The sequence below is a fragment of the Mobula birostris genome, chromosome 16 (genome assembly GCF_030028105.1).
Source record: "Mobula birostris isolate sMobBir1 chromosome 16, sMobBir1.hap1, whole genome shotgun sequence".
NCBI lineage: Eukaryota > Metazoa > Chordata > Chondrichthyes > Myliobatiformes > Myliobatidae > Mobula > Mobula birostris.
In genome coordinates this window covers 47,184,521-47,208,565 of record NC_092385.1, presented here as the reverse complement: position 1 = coordinate 47,208,565, position 24,045 = coordinate 47,184,521, and the positions used below count along the sequence as shown (strand labels likewise).

Genomic DNA, 24,045 nt, shown 5'->3' with positions numbered 1-24,045 from the left:
TTAATCTCAGACATAATTTTCAATCCAGATAGGCCAAAAAATGTCAATAATTAAATTTTACACTTTGGCAACACAAAAGCAATCAGCCTTATTAACAGTAATTAAGAAATTGAAAAAGGGGAAAACTAATATTTCAAATAGTTAAAAGAAAGAACCATGAAGTTTTATCTGAGAAAAAAAATGAAGGGGATTCTTTGTTTGTGTTGATGACTTTATAACTTTGTCCTTCAGTAGGAAGCTAAAAAGCCTGATATTGTTCCTCATTCCAATCCATTTGTCAGTCAATTTGTGTGCAAAATAGGATTAAACATGTTGCTTGGCCTCTTCAGTTGAATAACCAGGCATCATTTAATGCTGGCATCACACATTAGAAATGGTAAGCCTGATGAGGAATTGGGCAGCTGTTCGTACCAATGGAATCATAGCAATATCAGCCTTTAGGAGAACGTAAGCAAAACTGCGAAATTAAAGGGTAAAAAATTGAATTATGTGACTTGACTCTGGATTACACTATTCATTCCTATTCCTGATAACTAGATAATAAAAGTGAATTTAAAATTACCATGGCCGGCCTTGCTTGTGGCTGCTGTGCCTGTGTTTGAGGTTGAGGCTGTTGTTGCCCGGCCGGCTGCTGAAGTGTCTGTTGTTGCTGTGCCTGTTGTGATGGTGGCTGCTGCTGGGGTTGTTGTCGTTGCTGCTGCTGCTGCTGTACTGGCGCTGGCTGCTGCTGCTGCTGTTTCTGAGCTTGCCGTGGCTCTTGTTGCTGCGATGCCCGTGCTTGTTGCTGCTGCGGCTGTCGTGCCCGTTGCTGTAGTTGAGGCTGGCGTGGCTGCTGTGGCTCCTGTTGCGGCATCGGTGCCTGTTGCTGTACCTGCGATGGGGCCTGAGCTTGCACTGGCTGAGGTTGCCGTGCTTGTGGTGCCGACTGCCGCGCTGGTTGCTGCGGATGACTTTGCCGCGATGGCGGAGGCTGGCCGTGCTGCATCCGAGCATGTTGTTGAGGAGATGGTGATTCCGACTGTTTTCTGGTTGACTGTTGCTGTTGCTGCGAGTGCTTCTGTGATCGTGATGGCTCAGCATCAAGGTGATGCCCAGAGGCTGATCGAGGCTGGGTCCATTCTGCAGACCCTTGATGGGAATCTCGTTGGGATCTCTGCTCTGACTGTTGGCTTCTTTTCTGTAAAGGCTGTTGGGAATATTGCCGGGATTCCTGGCGAAATTGCTCTTTGGAGTGCTGCCTTGAAGACTTCCGTGAAGGTTCATCGGCTACGTGGCGCGACGAGTGTCGGGCAGGCTCACCGTACTGATATGCAGACTGCTTCTGGTGCTCTTTTGAGGAGTAGCGTGACTGTGAACGATCTACTGGATGCCATGAATCATCCGTCGGTTCATCGTAGTCATGGCGCGGGTGGCTTCGGTAACTGCGTCTCTGTGACGAAGACTGCCCACTGTAATGTCTGGAACGCTCCCTTGGCTTTTCAAACCAGTCTGTCTCCTCTTGGCCCAAGTGATAGGCTTCAAAAACCAAAAAGATATTACAGTCATTTGTCCTCCTGTTGTGCCTGTGGTACCAAGACCGTAGCCATGCAATGATTCAAAGCAGGCAGTTTATGACATGCAGCCAGCCTGCTACCAAGCAGCGAATCCCAGGATAAGATATTTGACACACAACATAACCCACAAAACATATCAATGACCATACATACCACCAATATCAAGAATGAGCTGTGAGGCATGCTTACAATAAAAAAAAGAGTGCATAAAAAGGAATAAAGGCACATGCCAGTCAATTAGGCTTTAAATGTAAGAATTAAATCTGTCTTATACATGCAGATATTTACACTGCTGGTGTTTTTTTTTGATGAAAACTTTGCATTGACCATGCTTTCTAAATGAACTTTAAGTTGACGTGATCACCAGTGACATTCTTTACCTTCACTGTCAGACACAGCACAGTGCATATCATCCATGATGTAACCGTCATCCTCTCTGTAAGCATGGCTACGTGATGTCTCTTTTCCATCCTGCACATCAGGCAACGAGTGGCTAGAGCCAAACTGAGATCGGCCATCTACAACATTTGGTGGGAGTGGTTCTCTAGAGGACCTTCCCACAGGACTCAAAGGACACTCCTCTTGGGATGCTTGGGCCCTTATAGGACCACGCCCGCGACTATGGCCCATTCCTGCCTTTTGAGAACGCTCCACTGTATCTCTTTCAAAAGATTTACTTCTAGGACTTGGAGCTTCTTTCCCAGATTTTTCAATACCGTACATTGAGGAAGATCTCGACCTGCTGCCATTGCTGTAACCTCTCTCTGAATCTTGCAACGATTCTCTGCTTCCATGACCAGAATATCTCTGATGTTCATAAATGTTCTTCTTGAGACCGTACGTTATTTCATCCTGAAGCTTCTGTGCTTTCAAGACCACATTGTGTCCTACTGCTGAAGTTGTTGCAGGATATGAAGCAAAGTCAGATTCTACATCTTTAGCTTCCTCTATTGGTGAAAACTTGGAGATCTTCTGTTCTATATTTTGTTTTCTGTGTTTGCTGCGTTTGGTGGATACCACAGCGGGAGCCTGTTGCTTTGAAGAATGCTTTTGAGACCCATAAGAGTTGTGCTTGTCTGATCGGGTGGAATGCTTGTGACTGCTATCTGCATAATAACAAGAGGATCCACTTGAGCTATTTGATATTCTGCCATGGCTATCTGAACTCCTTTGGTAACCATTCTTCCCTCGATGGTCTGATGCTTGGAGATCATACACATCTTCCTCTGAATCATCACCAGCTTTATTATATCCATGGGTTCTATTAGAATTGCTTGCCTCCAAAAAGTCATTCTTTTCTTTTCCGTGTCTTGTATTACTAGGCTGAGGAGATGGTTCTACTTTCTGACTTTCTGTTGCTGAGGTATTCTCTTTGGTCAATTCACTAATATCATCAATCATAACATAATTGCGAGAAATATTGTGTTCTAGGTTTGCATACAGGGAATCTGCTGAATAGTTAGTTGAAGGACTTTCCATTGTACTTCCACTGTCAGCAACTCTCAACTCTGTGTTCTTGTACTGTTCATAGTTGTTACTCACTGCTGTAGTTGTATAAACTTTCTCAGACGTAGTTGCAGAAATATTTACATTTGTATTACTAATTACTTCATAATTGGTGGGTATCTTCTGCTCAAGATCAGCTAATGATGTCTGCCTTGGCTTCTGTTGTGTCGGGATGTTTGCCTGTTGCTGATACTGAGCAGACTGAAAAGGAGCTTGATTTGGATAGGTGGTATGGGTACTGTACTGATTAGGGGCCTGGAAACCAGCCACATTCTGTAAACCAGTGTCGGTCTGGTAGCTTGTGTTCTGCGGATATGATTGTGGCTGAAAAGTGTTTTGAGAATGCAAAGTTGGATGAGACTGAAAATTGTTTTGTGACTGGTAAGTATTGGGAACAGGATAATGGAGTGGTTGATAAGCCCCTTGCTGATAGTTTGAGAGACCTTGAGGAGTGCCCTGTGATGGAGCATAATGAGATGATGTGGGTGGGTGATGTGCAATTGAAAATTCAGAATACTGATTGACTGGAGCAGTGTGTGGCCTAGCTAAGAGATTGCTGCTATTGTATGAAGGTATTCTGGCATTGTTAACTTCACTATCAGACATATAATCCCTGTCTTCTCCTAGACCTCGTGTGTACCCCAGGTCTCGTTTGGTTGGATCTTTGACAAATGTTTCCTTCCTTCGATTGATTCCCAGCTCTATATATCGTAACTTTGCATCAATTTCTTTCTCTTCTTCATCAAGTTCTGCCTGTTTCTTCTGGAGTTTGTTTGATTCTTGCTCTACTTTTTCCAGTTCGTGACTGATATCCTTCAGGAGTTTATCACGAGTGATCTGGTCAGGAAGCGGTCCCCGCTTGCGTGGCAATGAGGTGCCAAATAGCTGTGGGTGAAATGGTACATTGCCGTGCATTATTTCTTCAGGTGGTGGGCTAGGTAGTGTTCGTTTCACTTTCCTTATAGTGCTCTGCTGTAAATTTCCAATCTGAAATACAAAGGAGAAAATTTCTGTTACCTCTTTAAAGTACCTCAAATTATGTTGATGTTTATCATAATTAGTTTTGCAGAAAAAGAATGGACAAATCAAATCCAAAGAAACAAATTATCAAATTAGCAGGAAATAGGATGCAGTATGTTAAACTTCTTGAGCTGTGACTCCAAACATACTGTATATCAGATCTCATCTGTACCTATAATAGAAACCATTTAGGCTCCAATGATAAAATATGTTTGTTGGAGCATATTTTTTCCTGTGATTAACTGTCATAGAAATAAATTTTTGGGACATTCACAGCATCCATTTACCTGATAGCAGTCGATCACAATTTCAACAATAAAATTAAAACCTGAACTCATGGGCAAATCCTTTCTAATAATGACATGTTAAAAATTTGACTTTGGAGATAATTTACTTTAACTTAGCATAGATCTCAGGGCACACTGAGAATAAATGAAATATCGGGCAGAAAATACGCATTAAATTGACTTTTCAGCCTCTAGCACAAAGACTGAGATATAAAACTGTCCACTGTGAATTTGTTGCTCAGAAATGGAGAAGGACTCTTTGCTAAATACTCAAATTTGACCTCAAATTAATGAGACTTTCCTGATTTTAAGACAATTGATGCTTTATATTTTTAAGTAACCTAAAATATTGCAACTGTTCTACTCACTTCGATAATCTGAAATAATTCTCAACACACAAAGTTTAATTCTATTGCATTGGCAAATCACCCTGATGTTGTTTAAAGAGATTCAGATTTTGGAATATTTGTCTTTATGTAATTGACAAGGATAATATCTGTGCAGCCTCACCTCCAGTCCAAGACATGAAAAAGAATCCAAGATTATTCTTTCAAATGATTGTTTATCCACGAACTAATGAAAACCACTAATGAACCCAAGATTGGCACTCTAATGTTAACATAAGCAGGCAAACAGTTAAAAGAAAGAAAAATCTGTCCTGGGATTTTGAATATTGCAATTAAAAATTGCAAGTATATTAGGAATAATCTTACAAAACTCTTTCAATCCAGGAATTGTACCTTTATAGATTGGAAAATTACGGATGTAACTCCATTACTTGGAAAAAAAAAGATGTGAAATTGCAGACTTGACAGATTAAAATCTGCTGCAGATATATTATAACTTGTAACTAAGAGCAAAGTGACTAAGCATTTTGAAGTTTCAGCTTATTGGTGAGAGCTGCATTGGATGTGTAAAAGACCGTCAGGATTTATGACTAATGAACTTAACTGAATTTCTAAAGAAGTAGCTGAAATAGTAGACAGGAAAGTACCCTCAATTTAATTTTGTATGAATTTCAAAGGGAGCCAATAAATCAAAAGTATGAAAATGTTAGATAAAATAAAGTTCATGGGATTGGATGCAAACTATTGATCTGGTTAATGGATTAGTTTAGCAGTAGAAGAGAGAGGTTGGCTTGATGAATAGGTAACTCAAATTGGAAGGACGTGATAAATGGCTTCAACAGATATTGTTGCTGAGGCCTTAACAAATCCCCATAATTATTCATGAGTAATGAAGGGAGTCATACGTATAAGTCTGAAAGGAATATACGATAGTTGTCACGGGCGTCACAAAAACAGTCATAGTCAAGTATGTCCCCACAAAGTCATTCAGTGTCTCACCCAACCAGAGCCCTGGATGAACCATGCAATCTGAAATCCGCTGAGGACCAGATCAGGGACATTCAGTTCTGGCAATCAAGTATAAGTACAAGACATCCAGGTATAATCTCCAGAAACCCATTTCACAGGCGAAGCGGCAACTCCAGACCAAACTTAATCATTGAAGGATGCTTGGCAGCTGTGGCATTGCTTGAATGCTACCACTTCCTACAAAGTGAAGCCAAGTGACATAGGTGACAACAAGGCTTCGCTCCCAGTTGAGCTCAATGCCTATTATGCTCACTTTAAGCATCAAAACATGGAGGCACCTTCACAAATACACACAGCTCTTGATAACATTGTGATTTTAGCTCTTGAGGACAATGCAAGTTTATTTTTCAGAAGCGTGAATCGACAAAAGCATCTGGCCCAGTTGGGGTAGCTAAATGAGCACTAAATACCTGTGCTGATGAACTAGCTGGAGTGGTAACCAACATCTTTAGCCTCTTGTTTCAGCAGTCTGAGGTACCCAACTGCTTCAAGCAGGCTTTAATTACATCAATGCCCAAGAAGAACGTGGTAACCTGCCTTGGGAACGTCAACTCAGACCATGAGAGGCCTGCATCAGGCATTTTCATGCCTTACAAGGCGCAGATTGGAAGTCTGTGTGGGGCGCCACTCCTCACGCAGACACTAGAGCAATGTGTGGTTAAGTGCCTTGCTCAAGGACACAAACACTCTGCCACCGCTGAGGTTCAGACTAGTGGCCTTCAGATCACTAGACAAACGCCTTAACCACTTGGCCACATGCCTTAATGACTATCATCCACTTGTGATGAAGTGCTTTGAGAAGTTGATGATGAAACATACAGTGGCATGCAGAAGTTTGGGCACCCCTGGTCAAAATTTCTGTTACTGTGAATAGCTAGGCGAGTAAAAGATGACCTGATTTTCAAAAGGCATAGAGTTAAAGATGACACATTTCTTCAATATTATAAGCAAGATTACTTTTTTATTTCCATCTTTTACTGCTTCAAAATAATAAAAAAGGAACAGGGCCCGAAGCAAAAGTTTCAGCACCCTGCATGGTCAGTACTTAGTAACACCCCCTTTGACAAGTATCACAGCTCGTAAATGCTTTTTGTAACCAGCTAAGAGTCTTTAAATTCTTGTTCGGGGGATTTTCACCCATTCTTCCTTGCAAGAGGCTTCTAGTTTTGCAAGATTCTTAGGCCATCTTGCATGCACTGCTCTTTTGAGATCTATCCACAGATTCTCCATGATGTTTAGCTCTGAGGACTGTGAGAGCCATGGCAAAAGCTTCAGCTTGCACCTCTTGAGGTAGTCCATTGTGGATTTTTAAACACAAAATAATCTGCAGATGCTGGGATCAAAGCAACACTCATAGCACACTGGAGGAACTCAGCAGGTCGGGCAGCATCAATGGAAACGATGAGTCAACGTTTCCGGTTGGAACCCTTCGTCAGGACTGAACAAAGAAGGAGGGGAAAGGAATTGAAGAATGCTTGTAGGTTCAGTTGAAAGACCAGTAATTTGAAAGACAAAGGGGTGGGGAAGGGGAAGCAGGGTCGTCATAGGCAGGAAAACAATGGGTAGTATAAGAAGGAGACGGAACCATGAGGGAGGTGATAGGCAGCTGGGGGAGGGGGGCAGAGTGAAATAGGGATAGAGGAAGGGAGGGGGAGGGAATTATTGGAAGTTGGAGAATTCTATGTTCATACCAAGGGGCTGGAGACTACCTAGACAGTATATGAGGTGTTGCTCCTCCAACCTGAGTTTAGCCTTATCATGGCAGTAGAGGAGGCCGTGTATGGACTTATCTGAGTGGGAATGGGAGGCAGAGTTGAAGTGGGTGGCAACTGGGAGATCCTGTCTGTTGTGGCGGACGGAGTGGAGGTGCTCGACAAAGCGGTCCCCCAATCTGCGTCGGGTTTCACCGATGTAGAGGAGGCTGCACCGGGAGTACCGGATGCAATAGATGACCCCAACAGACTCACAAGTGAAGTGTTGCCTCACCTGGAAGGACTGTTTGAGGCCCTGAATGGTGGCAAGAGATTGTTTTCCTGCCTATGATGGCTCTGCTTCCCCTCCACCACCCCTTTGTCTTTCAAATTACTGGTCTTTCAACTGAACCTACAAGCATTCTTCAAATCCTCCCCCTCCCCCCCGCCCCCTTTGTTCAGTCCTGACGAAGGGTTCCGGCCCGAAACGTTGACTCATCGTTTCCATTGATGCTGCCCAACCTGCTGAGTTCCTCCAGTGTGCTGTGAGTGCTCCATTGTGGATTTTGAGGTGTATTTAGGATCATTATCCTGTTGTAGAAGCCATCCCCTTTTCATCTGCAGCTTTTTTTTACAGACGGTGTGATGTTTACTTCCAGAATTTGCTGGTATTTGATTGAATTCATTCTTCCCTCTACCAGTGAAATGTTCTCCGTACCACTGGCTACAACACAAGCCCAAAGCATGATCGATCCACTCCCGTGCTAAAAAGTTGGAGAGGTGTTCTTTTCATGTGAATCTGCACCTTTTTCCCCCAAACATACCTCTGCTCATTGCAGCGAAAAAGTTCCATTTGAAATTCATCAGTCTTGTTTCCAAAGTGCATCAGGCTTGTTTAGATGTTCCTTTGCAAACTTCTAACACTGAATTCTGTGGTGAGGACACAGGAAAGGTTTTTTTTCTGATGACTCTTCCATGAAGGTCATACTTGTGCAGGTGTCGCTGCACAGCAGAACAGTGCACCACCATTCCCGAGTCTGCTAAATCTTCCTGAAGGTATTTTGCAGTCAAGCGGGGGTTTTGATTTGTCTTTCTAGCAATCCTACGAGCAGTTCTCTTGGAAAGTTTTCTTGGTCTTCCAGACCTCAACTTGACCTCCACTGTTCCTGTTAACTGCCATTTCTTAATTACATTACGAACTGAGGAAACGGTTACCTGAAATGCTTTGCTATCTTCTCACAGACTTCTCCTGCTTTGTGGGCATTATTTATTTTAATTTTTAGAGGGCTAGGCAGCTGCTTAGAGGAGCCCATGGCTGCTGATTGTTGGGACAAGGCTTGAGGAGTCAGGATATTTATAAAGCTTTGAAATTTGCATTACCTGGCCTTTCCTAACAATGACTGTGAACAAGCCATAGCACTAACAAGCTAATTAAAGCCTGAGACCTTGGTAAAAGTTATCTGAGAGCTCAAATCTCTTGAGGTGCCCAAACTTTTGCATGGGGCTCCTTTCCTTTTTTCACTCTAAAATTGTACAAAACAAAAATAATACACTAATCTTGCTTAAAATGTTGAAAAGAATGATTCATCTTTAACTTTATGAGATTTGGAGATCAGTTCATCTTCTACTCACTTAACTACTTACAGTAACAGAAATTTTGACCACGGGTGCACAAACTTTTGCATGCCACTGTATAATCTTGTACCTGGGAAGCGACTTGGATCCACTCCAATTTGCCCACTGGCCCAATGGATAAACAACAGATACAATTTCATTGGCTCTTTGCTCAACCCTGTAAAAACTGATAGCAAAGATGCATACATCCAGGTGCTCTTCAGTGAATACAACTTGGCATTCAATACCATCATTCCCTCAAAACTAATCAAAAAACTTCAAGGTCTTGGCCTCAATACCTCCTGTGCAACTGGATCCTTAATTTCCTACTCGCGGACTCTTGTCAGTTCAGAATGGAGACAGCATCTCCTCCCCAATCTCTCTGAACATAGGTTCACCACAAGGCTGCATGTTTAGCCATCTACTCTACTTGATTTATACTTATTATTGTGAGGCCAAGCACAGCTCTACAGCCATATTTAAGTTTGCTGACTATACCGCCATTGATCACTGAATCAAAGGTGGTGATGAATCAGTATATAGGAGGGAGATTGAAAATCTGACTAAGTGGTGCTACAACAACCTCTTACTCAATGTTAGCAAGACCAAAGAGATGAGTATTGACTTCAGGAAGAGGAAACCAAAGGTCCATGTGCCAGCCCTTATCGGGGAATCACAATTGGAGAGGGTCAGCAACTTTAAATTCCTCGGTGTTATCATTTCAGAAGATCTGTCATGGGTCCAGCTCATAAGTGCCAATATGAAGAAAACATGGCTGCATTTCTATCTTCTTAGAAGCTTGTGAAGATTATTATTTATTTTTTATTTGCATAGTTTGTTGTCTTTTGCAAATAGGCTATTTGTCCAGCTTGTTGGATGCTGCCTTTCACTGATTCTATTGTGTTTCCTGTATTTACTTGTGAATACCTGCAAGAAAATGAATCTCATGTCTGTAGGTTATGGGGAGAAAGCCAAGGAGTGGGGCTGAGGAGGGGGAAAAAAGGATCAGCCACGATTGAATGGCAGAGCAGACTTGATGGGGCAATTGGCCTAATTTGGCTCCTACAGTATGTCTTCTGGTCTTATAGATGGTGACGTGTATGTACTTTGATAATAAATTTACTTAGAACTTTGAAGTTTGCCAATAACACAGACTGGCACCAAGTAAGTAGGAAATTACAAAGAATAGCCTCACTATTCATAAATACTGAGGTAGTGGAAAGGGTCTCCAGTTCCAAGCTCTTGGGGATGAACATCACTGAGGAGATCTCTTGGTTTGTCAACACAATCTCAAGAGTTGGGAAGGTACAACAGTAACTATACTACCTAAGATGCTTAAAGATGGCTAATCTGTCCCAAAAATTGCTGGCCAACTTTTATTGATATGCAATAGAGAGCATACTGGCATAGAGTATGTATATACCTATATGTAGGCATATAGTATGTATACACCTATATATGTGTATATATATATATATATATATTATATGTAATACCACTGTGGTATTCTAGCTGCAGTAAGGCAGAGTACAAAGTGCTCCAACAGGTGATTAGGGTGGCTCAGCATATCATTTGGATTCAACCACCAGGCCTGGAGACAATCTTCAACTCTTGATACCTACAGTGTGCTTTTTACATCATTAAAGACCTGTCCCATCCTGGACACTGTTCAATCTCTTGCCATCTGGTAAGAGACACAAGAACATCTTAGCCAAGACAGTGAGGCTGGAAAACAGCTTTTCTTGAGGGCTGTTGTGCAGCTGAATAATGTTATACCCTGCTTGCCAATGGCCTTCAAGTGTTATGGACTATAAAAGTCACCTGTTGAAAGCAAATAGGGGAATTTAAAAAAATTAAGCCACATTGTATGCATTGTAAACATCTGTTTTGCATGGACTTAAGTAGCACCAGCAATCTTGTCTTGAGCAATGACATTAAAGTTCAATTCTATTCTATTCTAATCTGAAACTGTGAGTCAGTAAACCAACAACTTTCAAAACATATTTGTTACATGACCATCTATTTTGGACCAAAAAAGTGCATTTATTAGTTGTCAAAATGCTCAGAGCATGTAAAATCCAAAAGGTTTTAGGGTTGAATGCATACAGATTGCTAAAAAGTCGTGGTGACAAACATAATAAAGCAAAATGACCACTGAATGCCAGTGTTTATAAGTAGATTTGAAAAAAGAGGATTTTTGTTCACATTTACAAGAATATAATTTGAGACAGCATAACCTAGGTTTAAAGATCAGCTAAGTCACTGGCTACTGATTCATCTGTCACCAGAAACACAGCAGTGATTTATTGTTGACATCAAAGTCTTATACATTATGACTATCAAAGTTCTTTTTAATCCTTTCTCTTGAGAACAACGCCAGTGTATACAGCCTCTTGATTTAAATACAGACCCTTTACTGGGAAACATCTCTTAGCTTTTATCCAAATTGCTTTACAGTGCCAGCAATCACCAATCAGGCTTCGATTGCCGCCTCTTTGTGGAAGGCATTTGTATGTTGACTACATGGATTTCCCCCAGGTGCTCCAGTTTCCTCCCACATTCCAAAGACGTACAGTTAGGGTTAGTGAATTTTGGGCCAGATATGTTAGTGTCAGAAGCGTGGCAACCCTTACAGGCTGCCCCAAGTACAATCCTCAGACTGACAGTGTTGGTTGTTAATGCAAAATGATGTAGTTAACTGAATTTTTCAAAGTACATGTGACCACCAAAGCTAAGCTTTTTTCTTTCACTACTTTATCCAAAACTTTGACATCATCCTTAAGTAGCTTTCTCAGTTTTGGCGTCTTCACAGATCAAAGCATACACATACTTGTCCCTTTTCCTAGTATTTTCTTTGAAGATGCAGATAACATTACCTCGTAAAACACTTCTCAATATTACATATCAATTGACCTCTTCAAAGGTTTTTCCAGTTCCTTCCTAATCACTCATCAGCTATGCTAGAATAGAATGTAATTTAAATTCGGGAACTCATTTTCTAAATTATAGATTAATTTTAGACCGTCAGGCAATTGTGTCCACTTCAAAGTTCAAAGTAAATTCTATTATCAATGTACACATATGTCACCATATACAACCATGGGATTCATTTTCCTGTGGGCATATTCAACAAATCTATAGCATAGTAGCTATAACTGGATCAATGAAAGATCAACCAGAGTGCAGAAGACAACAAACTCTGCACTGCAAATATAAATAAATAGCAATAAATAACAAGTTAATGAGATAAAGAGTTCTTAAAGTGAGATCGTTGGTTGTAGGAACATATCAATGATGGGGCAAGTGAGGGCAGTTATCCCTGACAGTTGAGGGGTAGTAATTGTTCTTCAACCTGGTAACATGAGTCTTGAGGTTCTTTTACCTTCTACCTGATGGCAGGAGCGAGAAGAGAGTACGGCCAGGGTGGTGGGGATCTCTGATGATGGATGCTGCTTTCCTACAACAGTGTTTCATGTAGATGTGCACAATGGTTGGGAGGACTTTACCTATGCTGTACTGGGGCAAATTCGCTACCTTTTGTAGGGTTTTCAGATAATACTTAACAAATATTCAAATACTGTACTACAAGTGTTTGAAATTGTTTCCTAGATTTTCTGAACACGGTGGATGGCTTATTGTCAGAACTGGTGGGGCTTCTGCCTCAGAGCTCCACAGACCTTGATTGTTTTCTGTGTGTAGCTTGTACGTTCTTCCTGTGACTGTGTGTATTTCCACACGGTGTTTTGATTTTCTCTCACATTCTAAGGATGTGCTGATTGGCTGTAAAAGAGACCTTCATATAATTGTTCTAAACAGTGATCAATATCATAAACATTTAAACAGTGTGCCTTCGCTGACAAAGAATGTGACTCACTCTCTGGCGCAGAATCTAATGAAATCCACTCACTGACATTTTTAATTACTTTCTGTAAGAATGAGAGTGAAATCATTGTTGTAGAAATTTTATATCAACTTGAAACTATGTGACAATGTTGCCCGAGGACAGCTGGCCAGCCAACTTTGTAGCTCATTGATCATCATTAGATCTGGTTAGATCTTTTAAATATAGCTAGTTACTTAGCAATTATACTTCTTAAAGTATAATTGCAAAATAAATCTATTAGCTTGCAGGGCATTGTAACTTGGTCAAGATGGAGAAAAAGATGTAGTAACATTGGGCATTATTCTCAAATGAAGGTAACATGGTTACTTGAAACTAAATAGCATATTCACTGCACCTCGATTCAGATAATGGCAAAGTTAGAAGGGTCACATTATATGGTTGTTATCGCCATAGCACCCGCAACAAAGCAGAACTGATACATACAATAAGACTTTTCAAAGAAATATTATTTCTTCTGAAAAATGTAGGTGTTTATTGAAAATTTACTTTCCATTCTTCAGGCTGTTGATCACAGAATACAGTCAGGAATAGATCACTTCATGAAAGTCTCATATGAAGTGGAAAAATAAAGAGATTTGCATCGAAAGAGATTGTAAGTCAAAACAGAGTGAAATGTGTTTTTTGCGTCACTGTCCAACACAGTCCAAGATGTACTGGGGCAGCCTGCAAGTTTTGCCATGCTTCCAGTGACAGAATAGCATGTCCATAATTCATACATATTTGGAATGTGAGAGGAAACCCACATGGTCATGAGGAAAACATACAAACTGCGGCAGGAATTGAACACCGATCTTACAGCTGGGTGCTAAAAGCAATGCACTAACCATATGCTACCTTGCTGCCCAGGCATTATTGTTTTTATAAAAACAAATAATAGTTCTTGGCACTGCTGTTGACATCAACCAAATCCAGGTAGAAAAGGTAAATCTATCAAATAGTGCAATTAAGTAAGGAATTTCCAAAAGCAAAAGAGCACGAATCAAAGACAAACAAAGCAGAAAGGTATCAAAATTCGGTCTCAACCTCCACAGTTTGCTGATTATTATCAGTCAGTGAGAAGATTCAGTGGTGCTAGGCAAAGGAGAGAGGTGATGTTACCAAATCTGTAATTCAGCAGGAAGTGTATATATGTAGATATTACTGGAAGCTAGCTGTGATTTCCTTTTCAATTGAATAGCACTAGACAACAAATTTGTTCGAAAATTGTTGCTTCCTTAGAATTTTCTTTCAGAATCAGAGAATCAGGTTTATTATCACCGGCATGAAACGTGAAATTTGTTAATTTAGCAGCAGCAGTTCAATGCAATACTTAATATAGAAGACAAAAAACAAAAACAATAATAAATAAACAAATCAATTCCGGGAGGGGGGAGAAGATGGCGACGCGACAGCAGCGCGTGCAGCCACTTCGGTGATGAATATCTGTTATCTGTTAAGTAGGAGACCGTGCACAATCCTGATTCAATGGAGACAGACATGAGAGCACAGCGGAACATCTGGAAAACTTCTGAAATGCCGCTTTGCTGCCGCTGCTACTGTGTGGAAACCGGAATCTCCAGAGCTGAAGGCCCCAAATCCTCGGCTTTGCGTGTTTCAGCGGCCGGGGAGAGGACGAAGGAGCTCAGCAGAGGATAGCACTCGGGAGGCTGTATTGGAGAGGCAGCTCGGAAGCTCGGAATTTTCGGACGGATGGACTCAGGGTCGGCTGCTTCCAAGGTATCGGTAAGTTGACGGTGCCTGGAGGTTTATGGCAGGGAGTTTCTCCCTTTTGCCGCCTGCTATTGAGGATACGGGAGTCGATCGACTCGGGACTTTGAGACTTTTTTTTCCTGTGCCCATGGTCTGTTCTTTATCAAATTGTGGTATTGCCTTGCACTGTTGTAACTATATGTTATAATTATGTGGTTCTGTCAGTGTTGGTCTTTGGTCTGTCCTGTTTTCTGTGATATCACTCTGGAGAAACATTGTATCATTTCTTACTGCATGTATGCATTCCTAAATGACAATAAAAGAGGACTGAGTGTTCTCATAATCTAATCTGAAAAAAAAACAATTATAGTGTACGTATTATTGAATAGGTTAAAAACAGTGCAAAAAACAGAAACACTGCAAATTTTAAAAAGTGAGGTAGTGTCCAAGGGTTCAATGTCCATTTAGGAATCGATGGCAGAGGGGAAAAAACTGTTCCTGAATTGCTGAGTGTGTACCTTCAGGCTTCTGTCCCTCCTACCTGATGGTGACAGTGAGAAAAGGGCATTGCCTGGGTACTGGAGGTCCTTAATAATGGATGCTGCCTTTCTGAGACATTGCTCCTTGAAGATGTCCTGGGTACTTTGTAGGCCAGTACCCAAGATGGAGCTGACTAAATTTACAATCCTCTGCAGCTTCTTTCGGTCCTGTGCAGTAGCCCCCCACCCCCAATACCAGACAGTAATGTAGCCTGTCAGAAGGCTCTCCATGGTATATCAATAGAAGCTTTTGAGTGTATTTGTTGACGTGTCAAATCTCTTCAAACTCCTAATGGAGTATAGCCGCTGTCTTGCCTTCTTTATAACTACAAACGTTTGTACATATATATGTTGGGACCAGCTTGGATCCTCAGAGATCTTGACCTGCAGGAACTTGAAACTGCTCACTCTATCCACTTCTGATCCCCCTATGATGATTGGTATGTGTTCCTTTGTCTTACCCTTCCTGAAGTCCACAATCAGCTCTTTCATCGTACTGACATTGAGTCCCAGGTTGTTGCTGCAGCACCATTCCACTAGTTGGCATATCTCACTTCTGCATGCCCTCGGGTCACCACCTGAGATTTTACCAACAATGGTTGTATTGTCAGAAAATTTATAGATGGTACTTGAGCTATGTCTAGCCACAGAGTCATGTGCATATAGAGAGTAGAGCAATGGGCTAAGCACACACCCCTGAGGTGTGCCAATGTTGATCATCAGCAAGGAGGATATATTATTACCAATCCACACAGATTGTGGTCTTCTGGTTAGGAAGTTGAGGATCCAATTGCAGAGGGAGGTACAGAGGCCCAGATTCTGCAACTTCTCAATCAGGATTGTGGGAATGATGGTATTAAATGCTGAGCTATAGTCGATGAACAGCATCCTGATGTAGGTGTTTGTGTTGTCCATGTGGTCTAAAGCAGAGTGGAGAGCCATTGAAACTGCATCCGTCATTCACCTTTTGTGGCGATAGGCAAATTGCAATGGGTCCAGGAGCTTTCTGACGCAGGAGTTCAGTCTAGTCATGACCAACCTCTCAAAGCATTTCATCACCATTGATGTGAGCACTACTGCTTGAAGTTCTTTTGTTTATGATAGACAGCTTGAAGTTGAACACAGATATAATTTCAGAGTATTTGTATCACATAGAGATATACAGAATCAAGAAATTAACATTTAATGACTATAATGTGTTTAATTGCATAACGGTGCGGACACCTTGCCATAGTTCAACTTAGCTAAAAACACTTGGTTGATGATTTTCATTTGTGCTTGGTGTCTGGGGCTTCACACTTGTGTCCAACATTAATCAGTCAGCATTAATGGAGTCCTGTTGCCCTGATACCATCTCACGACGACCATTATGTCCTGCTGAAAACTTTCACCATGCTTGTTACTGAGAGCACCGTGATTTGCAGGGAAGAATTCTAAACGGAAATGCAGAAACTGAATCTTTAGTGACATGTTGCACTTCATGGTTTTGTATGCTTGAAGCATCTATCAACCAGCTGCCCATAGTTTGGTACTCTGTAGTCGCGAAGAAAATCGGCAACAACATCCTTGAATGCCTTCCATGCGATTTTCTCCAGTACCGCTAGAAGTTCTTTGAATTACCTGCCATTGATAACCTGTTTGATTTGTGGACCGACAAAAGTGTCTTTCTTAATCTTGCCATCAGTTATTCTGGGAAATACCTTTCTTAAATACTGAAATCCGTCAAGGAATTTTATAGCCTTTCTAAAACTTGGCCGACCATGCAGCATCTTTTCTGCCTAAGCATGCCCAGGTATGCCTGGACAAGATAGAAAATTTTTCTTCTTACATTGTGGGCAACATTTTAATTGACTTGAATTATGAATTGAAATAACAAACATAGGTGATTTTTTTTTAAATGGTGAGTGATCGGGAAGTTTATATGGTGATTTTCATGATCAGCAGCTCAAAATCTATAAGATAAACCCAAAAGTATTCAGGAAGCAAACTCGTTGTTATGCAGTGTTATAATTCTAGTTGTCACTTCGCTAAGGTACCAGGGAGCTGTCAGCATCTGCGAAGAGAACTAACTTCTCAGTTCTTAACATTTATTTTAATGTATGCTCCCAAATTTGGCTTTGACCAAAACAACATTCTAAAAACAAAGCATTTTTCTTCAGTGTTCTGGTATGTTGACTCCCAAAAGACCTTATTTCATTCCTGGGCCATTGTGCAAGGTTTAAAACTAATTAACTTTTTTTACTTTTTGCAGAAGCCTGACTGAAACAGGATACACACTATATTTTTCAACGTTTGAATGCATTTGTTGATTTTGCCCAACCAATCTAAATTCTTTTGTAAATTTCATTATTAGAAGTACCATTCAAAGATATCTCCAAATGTAATATCCTTTGAGAACACATTAAGTTCCATCAAATTTATTTGTAATTTGTTAATATAATAATGAGCAATACACTAAACATATCTAGATAAATTTACATATTAAATAGGCCTCTAGGTACCTTCTGCCACCTTCCCCACTGATCAATATATTGCCTGATTATTTACTGCTCCCTTCCTGTATTAACTGTACATCACTTGACTCCTTTCATACCTCAAAATCTATCAATCTCAGATTTGACACTAAGTAGCTGAGCCTTCTCACAAGACCAAGACATGAATTAGCAGTAGGAGGAGATTAATGGGCCCTTTAAGACTGCTCTATCATTTAATAAATACATCAATCATGCTTCTCGGACTAGAATCTACTTTCTGTATTTCCATCTACCTTTGCAAACTGGTCACCACCTTGCTTAGCACAAATCTAACTACCTCTACCTTAATAGTATTCATAGACACAATTCCCACACTTAAGTGACTGGAGAAAGATTTTAAGGTGAGAGGGGAAAAAATTTCCAAAGGGATCTGCTGGGCAACTTCTTCACACAGAGAATGGTGAGTATATGGAATGAGCTGCCAGAGGAAATGGTTGATGCAGGTACAATAACAACATCCAAAAGGCATCTGGACAGGTAAGTGGATAGGACAGGTTTAAAGAGATATGGGCCAAATGTACGCAAAGGGGATTGGCATGGATGAGTTGGGCTCAGGGGCTTGTTTCCATGATGTATTACTCTATGATTTCCAAAATCTCATGACCTACTGAGAAAGAAAATTTTGCCTACTCTCTCTTATAAATGTATGACCCCTAGTTCTAGATTCTCCCACGGTGAAACAACCGCTCCACAGCCACAATGTCAAAACCACTCTGGATTTCATATATTTTCTGTTTGCTTTCTTAATCTAGTGCGCATGCGCCGGTCGTGCATGCAGCCTGGTACAGACGTTCTGATCTATTCTTAATTTCTTCTTCTTACTTTTAACTTACGTTATTTTTTTTCTCTCACGGTAACACGCCGAAGCTGCACCCTCTCTAACATGCTGGTAGAGAGAGTTTTATTTGGATTTTTAGCACTGGAAATAGTTACATCCAGACATGCGGGACAGAAGCAAGGTCGCATTGTGTATTCCAGGGACCAGCTGTTTGCGCTAATGCTGGCCAGTTTAGTGAGCAGAGCGGCGGACACTCCTGCTGAAATCCGGAGGAAAACACACAGAGGATGCAGAGGGGGATCACAAAGTCGAGGAAAGGGGACCGGGTTGAGACAACAAAGACTTATGGAGAAGAGGAGTTCGGTGGGTAATAAAATGGACGAATTCATGGCGCCAGCCAGGCATCAGAGAACATTTCGGGAGTGCAGTGTTGTGTGCTTCACTGGAACGGGGCTGCATGAGGACATTCCCGATCAAAACTTCTTCATGGACGGCTTCCAGACCATTTCAGCTGACTGGAAGTGCACTGAGAGCGGTAAGCGTAAAGGAATTGGGTGCTTACTGTTCTGGTTAACAACGGATGGTGCAATCCGGGTCATATTACGATCGAGGAACGTGTTGGTAGACCGGATATTGAACTTTTTACTGTTGGACTTCAGCCACATTCCACTGAGATACAACACTGGACGGCGCAGGAGGTCATTCCTGCCTGTGGCCATTGAATGTGCAGCTCCTTCTGTGGAGGGTCAGACACCCTGAGACAATAGACTGGTCCTGGACTTATTTTCCATCTGGCATATTTGCATTTTGTTGTTTGATTGTTTGTGGTTTTTGTATTGCTATATTTATGCTCTATTCTTGGTTGGTGCGGCTGTAACGAAACCCAATTTCCCTCGGGATTAATAAAATATGTCTATCTATCTATCTATCTTAATCACTGGCTGAACATACACATTAGCTATTCATAACATCCCTCTGAATACTACCTTTCAATATCTTACTATTAAAAAAACTTTGCCTTTTCACTTTTTGTACTGTAGAGGATAAACACGGATTTCTCCTCCTATTTACCATGAACTTGCCCTTTCTTTATTGATGCTTCTGCAACACCACCACCCAGCTTGCATCAACAATGCACTTCCACCACATGGCACTTCATTTCCTTATCCAAATCTTTGATACAGACTGTAAACAGCTGGGGCCTCAGTACTGATCTACAGCACACTATGTATGAATCACTGCCTCCTAAGTTGGATATCACCCATTTATTCCTACACTGCTTTCTAGTCTAACATCAATCCTTTATCCACAGTAGTACACTGCCCCCATTGCTCTGCATTCTAATTTTCTTTAATGATCTCTTCTGTGGCACGTTATTAAAGACACTCTGAAATCACACACACAGTATATTATCTGGGTCACCCTTACCTACCTTCTTGGCTACATTCTCATAAAGATCTGTCAAACATAACTTCCCATTCATAAATCCATGTAGACTCTGTCCTCATTATATTATTATTTTGTAAGTACGCTATTACCACTTCCTTTATAACAGTGGCAGAAGAGCCTGACACCGGTGGGTAAAGAAAATACTGTCATCTATTATCAAGGATTTAGAACTGACAGCATTTTGCACACCACAGTTCCCCAGGAGACATCAGATTGCATAGTGGGCGAGAGAGTTTAAAATAAGTGAACAGGGGCAGTCGGCACATCTTGCATGCCACAGTTGCCAAGGAGACATTGGATTGTGCATAATTAGGCAGTTGGCAAGGTACAAAAAAATACAAGCTTAAGCAGAGCGGCTATTGTGTGAGTTGTGACAAGAATACACATAGATAAGATGTTAGCTGTCCTGTGTGATCAGCAGTTGGTCTGCCACCTGTCTTCAGGAGAGAGAGAGAGAGATAAGGAAAACAATGGAGCAGCATTTGGAGATGTGTAATGAAGGGATGGGAGAGAGAGCTGTCTAGAGTGGTTCCCCCTTTGAACCCTGAACTGTTTGAAGTGATGGACAAGTGATACCCCAGCAGGGGGATAAAAAGGGACAGGTTCGCTAAGGCAGGACACACAGACACCCGAGGTAACGAGACCCTGGAAGCGGTGCGCCTCTCACAAGTCGGTGGGAAGCTTTTGGACGGCTGATCGCGGGATCAAGCCTTAGACGCTCAGGGTGGAAAGGCACGATCGGCGGGAACCTGGTGTGTGTCCACCCTTGCCTGGGTGCCAGGTTCAGCGCAGAGAAACGGTGGTATCTGGAAACGGAGGGGTCACGGTCGGTGACCTCAGATGACATCACAAAGGGCTCGATCGAAAGCTGACTGCGAAGGTCTGTGTGTGGAAGCTGTTTTGAATATTCATTCATTTTGCTCTCTCTCCGCCCCCCCCACTGTCCATCGCCACGGCAACGATTACTGCGAACTGAACTAAATTGAACTGAACTTTGTGTCACTTTGAAACTGGTCATTTGTCCCTAGACAATGATAGAGCTTGATTGATCCTGTTATCTTAATTCTGTGCACATGTGTGTTTATCATTGCTGAACTGTTGCATTTATTATCCTTTTGATTAGAGTACTGTGTTGCTTGTTTCTTTAATAAAACTTTCCTAGTTCTAGTAAGCCAGACTCCAACTGAGTGATCCATTTCTGCTGGTTTGGCAACCCAGTTACGGGGTACGTAACAGAGTGCACCAGTGTTAGAATGGGGAGCTTAAGTGTTGGCCTATCAAGGTTTTGGCAAGGAAAGGCATAAGCCATAGGTAGATTTTTTTTTTCTATACTTATTTTTATTATATCTTTAAAAACATAGAAAACCTACAGCACAATACAGGCCCTTCGGCCCACAAAGCTGTGCCGAACATGTCCTTACCATAGAACTACCCATGCTTACCCATAGCCCTCTATTTTTCTAAGTTCCATGTACCCATCCAGGAGTCTTCTTTCTTATTGCATAGGGTAGGTCTTACGTGGTCAGTGGTAGGGCACTGGGAAGTGCAGAAGTACAGAGGGATCTGGGAATACAGATCCATAATTTGTTGAAAGTGGAGTCACAGGCAGATAGGATCAAAAACAAAGCTTTTGGCACATTGGCCTTCATAAATCAAAGTACTGAGTATCGGAGTTGGGATCTCATGTTGAAATTGTTCAAAACATTGAAGAGGCCTAATTTGCAGCATTGTGTTCAGTTTTGGTCATCTACCTACAGGAAAAATGTACATTAGATTGAAAGAGTGCAGAGAAAATTTACAAAGATGTTGTCAGGACTACGGGATCTGAGTAATAGAGTAAGTTAGGACTTTATTTCCCAGAACACAGAAGATTAATGGAGATTTTGACAGACGTACTGTATACAAAATTATGAGTGGTATAGATAGGATAAATCCAAGCAGGGTTTTTCTATTGATGTTGGGTGAAACTACAACTAGAGTTCATTAGAAAGTTTTTGACAAGAACAGGCCATTCAGCCCAACAAACCTGCCAAATTGGGTCAAGGCTTAAGGGTAAATGGTGAAATGTTTAACTAGAATATGAGGAGGATACTCTGCACTCAATGGGTGATGATAGTGTGGATGTGGGGTCAATTTCAAAATTTGAGAGAAATTAGGGGTAAAGTGGGTTGGGGTCTGGATGCAGGTTCAGGGGACGAGGCAGATTCATGGTTTGACATGGATTAGATGGCCAAAAGGCCTGTTTCTGTACTGTGGTGTTCTAAGACTCAGTGAATGAGGAGGTTGGCAAGGGGCGGAAAATGTTTCTGTCTGGGAACAGTAGAGTACTAAAGTAACACAAACAAAATGCTGGAGCAAATCAGCAGGTCAGGAAGCATTTATGGAAAGGGGTAAACAGCTGATATTTCAGGCCAAGACACTTCATCACGACTGGGTGACTTCCACAATTCACAGTATTTCGGACTGCATTAGGAAAATGTACCAGTGTTAAATCAGTTCAATAGGCAAAGTAAGAGACCAGACCATGTGCTTTCACAAAGTTATATAGCTAAGTGCAATTTGGACAAATGATATCACTGTGGATGAAGACATAGTTTAAGTTCTTTTGAAAAACGTACAAGTGAACATGTGTTTACCATCAAAGGTCTCCAATTCTAAAATAATCTGAAAGATTGAACATTATCTACATAACGTGCTTCTCCTTAAAACAAATATAATGTGGCATTAATATCTTTGCCACGTGAAAAGTGCGAGGCATGGCATAAATAAGCATTCATGCTGAATGTTACCTGGTTTAATACTTATTGTAAATCTAATTTCTACAAGTCATTAACAATAATGAAAAATAGTGTTTTAATTTAGTTCAGGAAAAATGGGCCAACTCTGGCTACTCTCGGGAGAGGATCCAAGGACACAATCGGGTTCAGAATGCAGTCGTTTACTCCTATCGTTTATTCCTATTGAGAATCTCTTTCTCAGCTCAGTAGTTAAGTTCTTCCTTTTTTCCAAATTGGGTTCTTGGGTTTCTTACTCTGTGGCTGTCTGTTAGCAAACAAATCTCAAGGTGTATAATTTACACATTCTTAGATAATAAATGAATCCTTTAAATAACAACTGTTCCAGAAAAGTGGGGAACCAAGTAGCTTATAAGAGTGAGGAATGCAAAGTGATTAGCATTAGTAAAGAAAAATAGCTACAGAAATCAGTAGGACAAAGGACTCACCAATACCTAGAATTGACAGACTATGTTCAACCAGTCTAAAAGAGATGACAATAGAAATGGCTTGGAAGCCTTGGTTGCGATTAACTTAATTTCAAATCAATAACGTGGATTGATTTTAAAAAATCAAACAACATAACAAAATGTTGATATTCATGGAGTGAGAGAGAAAACATGAAACAATAGGTATAGCAATGTGATTTCTCCCAACAGTGAAATGCTGGAATCCATTAAGAATGAGAAGGACTAGAACTAATGCACAGGATAAAAAAAAACTGACATTTGAGACAAAGGTGAAGAGAAATCTTTAGCTCTCTGGAATAGAAAACTTGGTTGATGCTCAACTATTAAACTGACGGCAGACAATGATGGACTTTGACATGAGTGCTGGTGAAAAAGGAAGCGGCAAGTTAAGATAGATTATCAGCTATGGTACTGAATGGAGGAGCGGACTCGATAAATTTGGCACATTTCTGCTCTTATTTTTCATGATTGATACAAGTGATTATGCTCCATATTATCCTTTACACATCCTACATTATCAATATTTATCTTATTTCTCTTCTTCTTTAAGCATTCACCAGCTTCTTCTGAAGTGTAAAAATGATAATTGTGTCAAGTTCTCCACGTGTTTAAAAAGTTCCAGAAGCTCTAGATAAATGATTGTTCTTTTGACCAATCTCTCACCTCTGAGGCAAAAGATCATGGATCAACTACCACCTCAGAGACTTGGACAGAATACTCAGCTGTAAACAGTACAGAACTGAGGGATGCTATGCTGTCAGAGGATTATTGTTCAGGTGAATTGCTTAACTTAGCCCCTTTTAGTCCATGAGGTGCATCATGTGCAACTGTTTTGAACAAGGGCAGATAAATTGTCATGAG

General features: G+C 41.1%; 1 protein-coding gene across 1 annotated transcript in view; it reads right to left on the bottom strand.

The window, feature by feature from the left end:
- Positions 1–520: 520 nt before the first annotated feature.
- bsnb (bassoon (presynaptic cytomatrix protein) b) overlaps positions 521–24,045 on the bottom strand; it is a 286,377-nt gene continuing 262,852 nt past the window's right edge. Inside the window, exons 6-7 of the mRNA XM_072280074.1 lie at positions 1,934–4,046; positions 521–1,515 (exon numbers count right to left, since the gene is read on the bottom strand). Coding sequence (XP_072136175.1) covers positions 521–1,515; positions 1,934–4,046 — 3,108 coding nt within the window. The remainder of the gene's footprint in view (positions 1,516–1,933; positions 4,047–24,045) is intronic.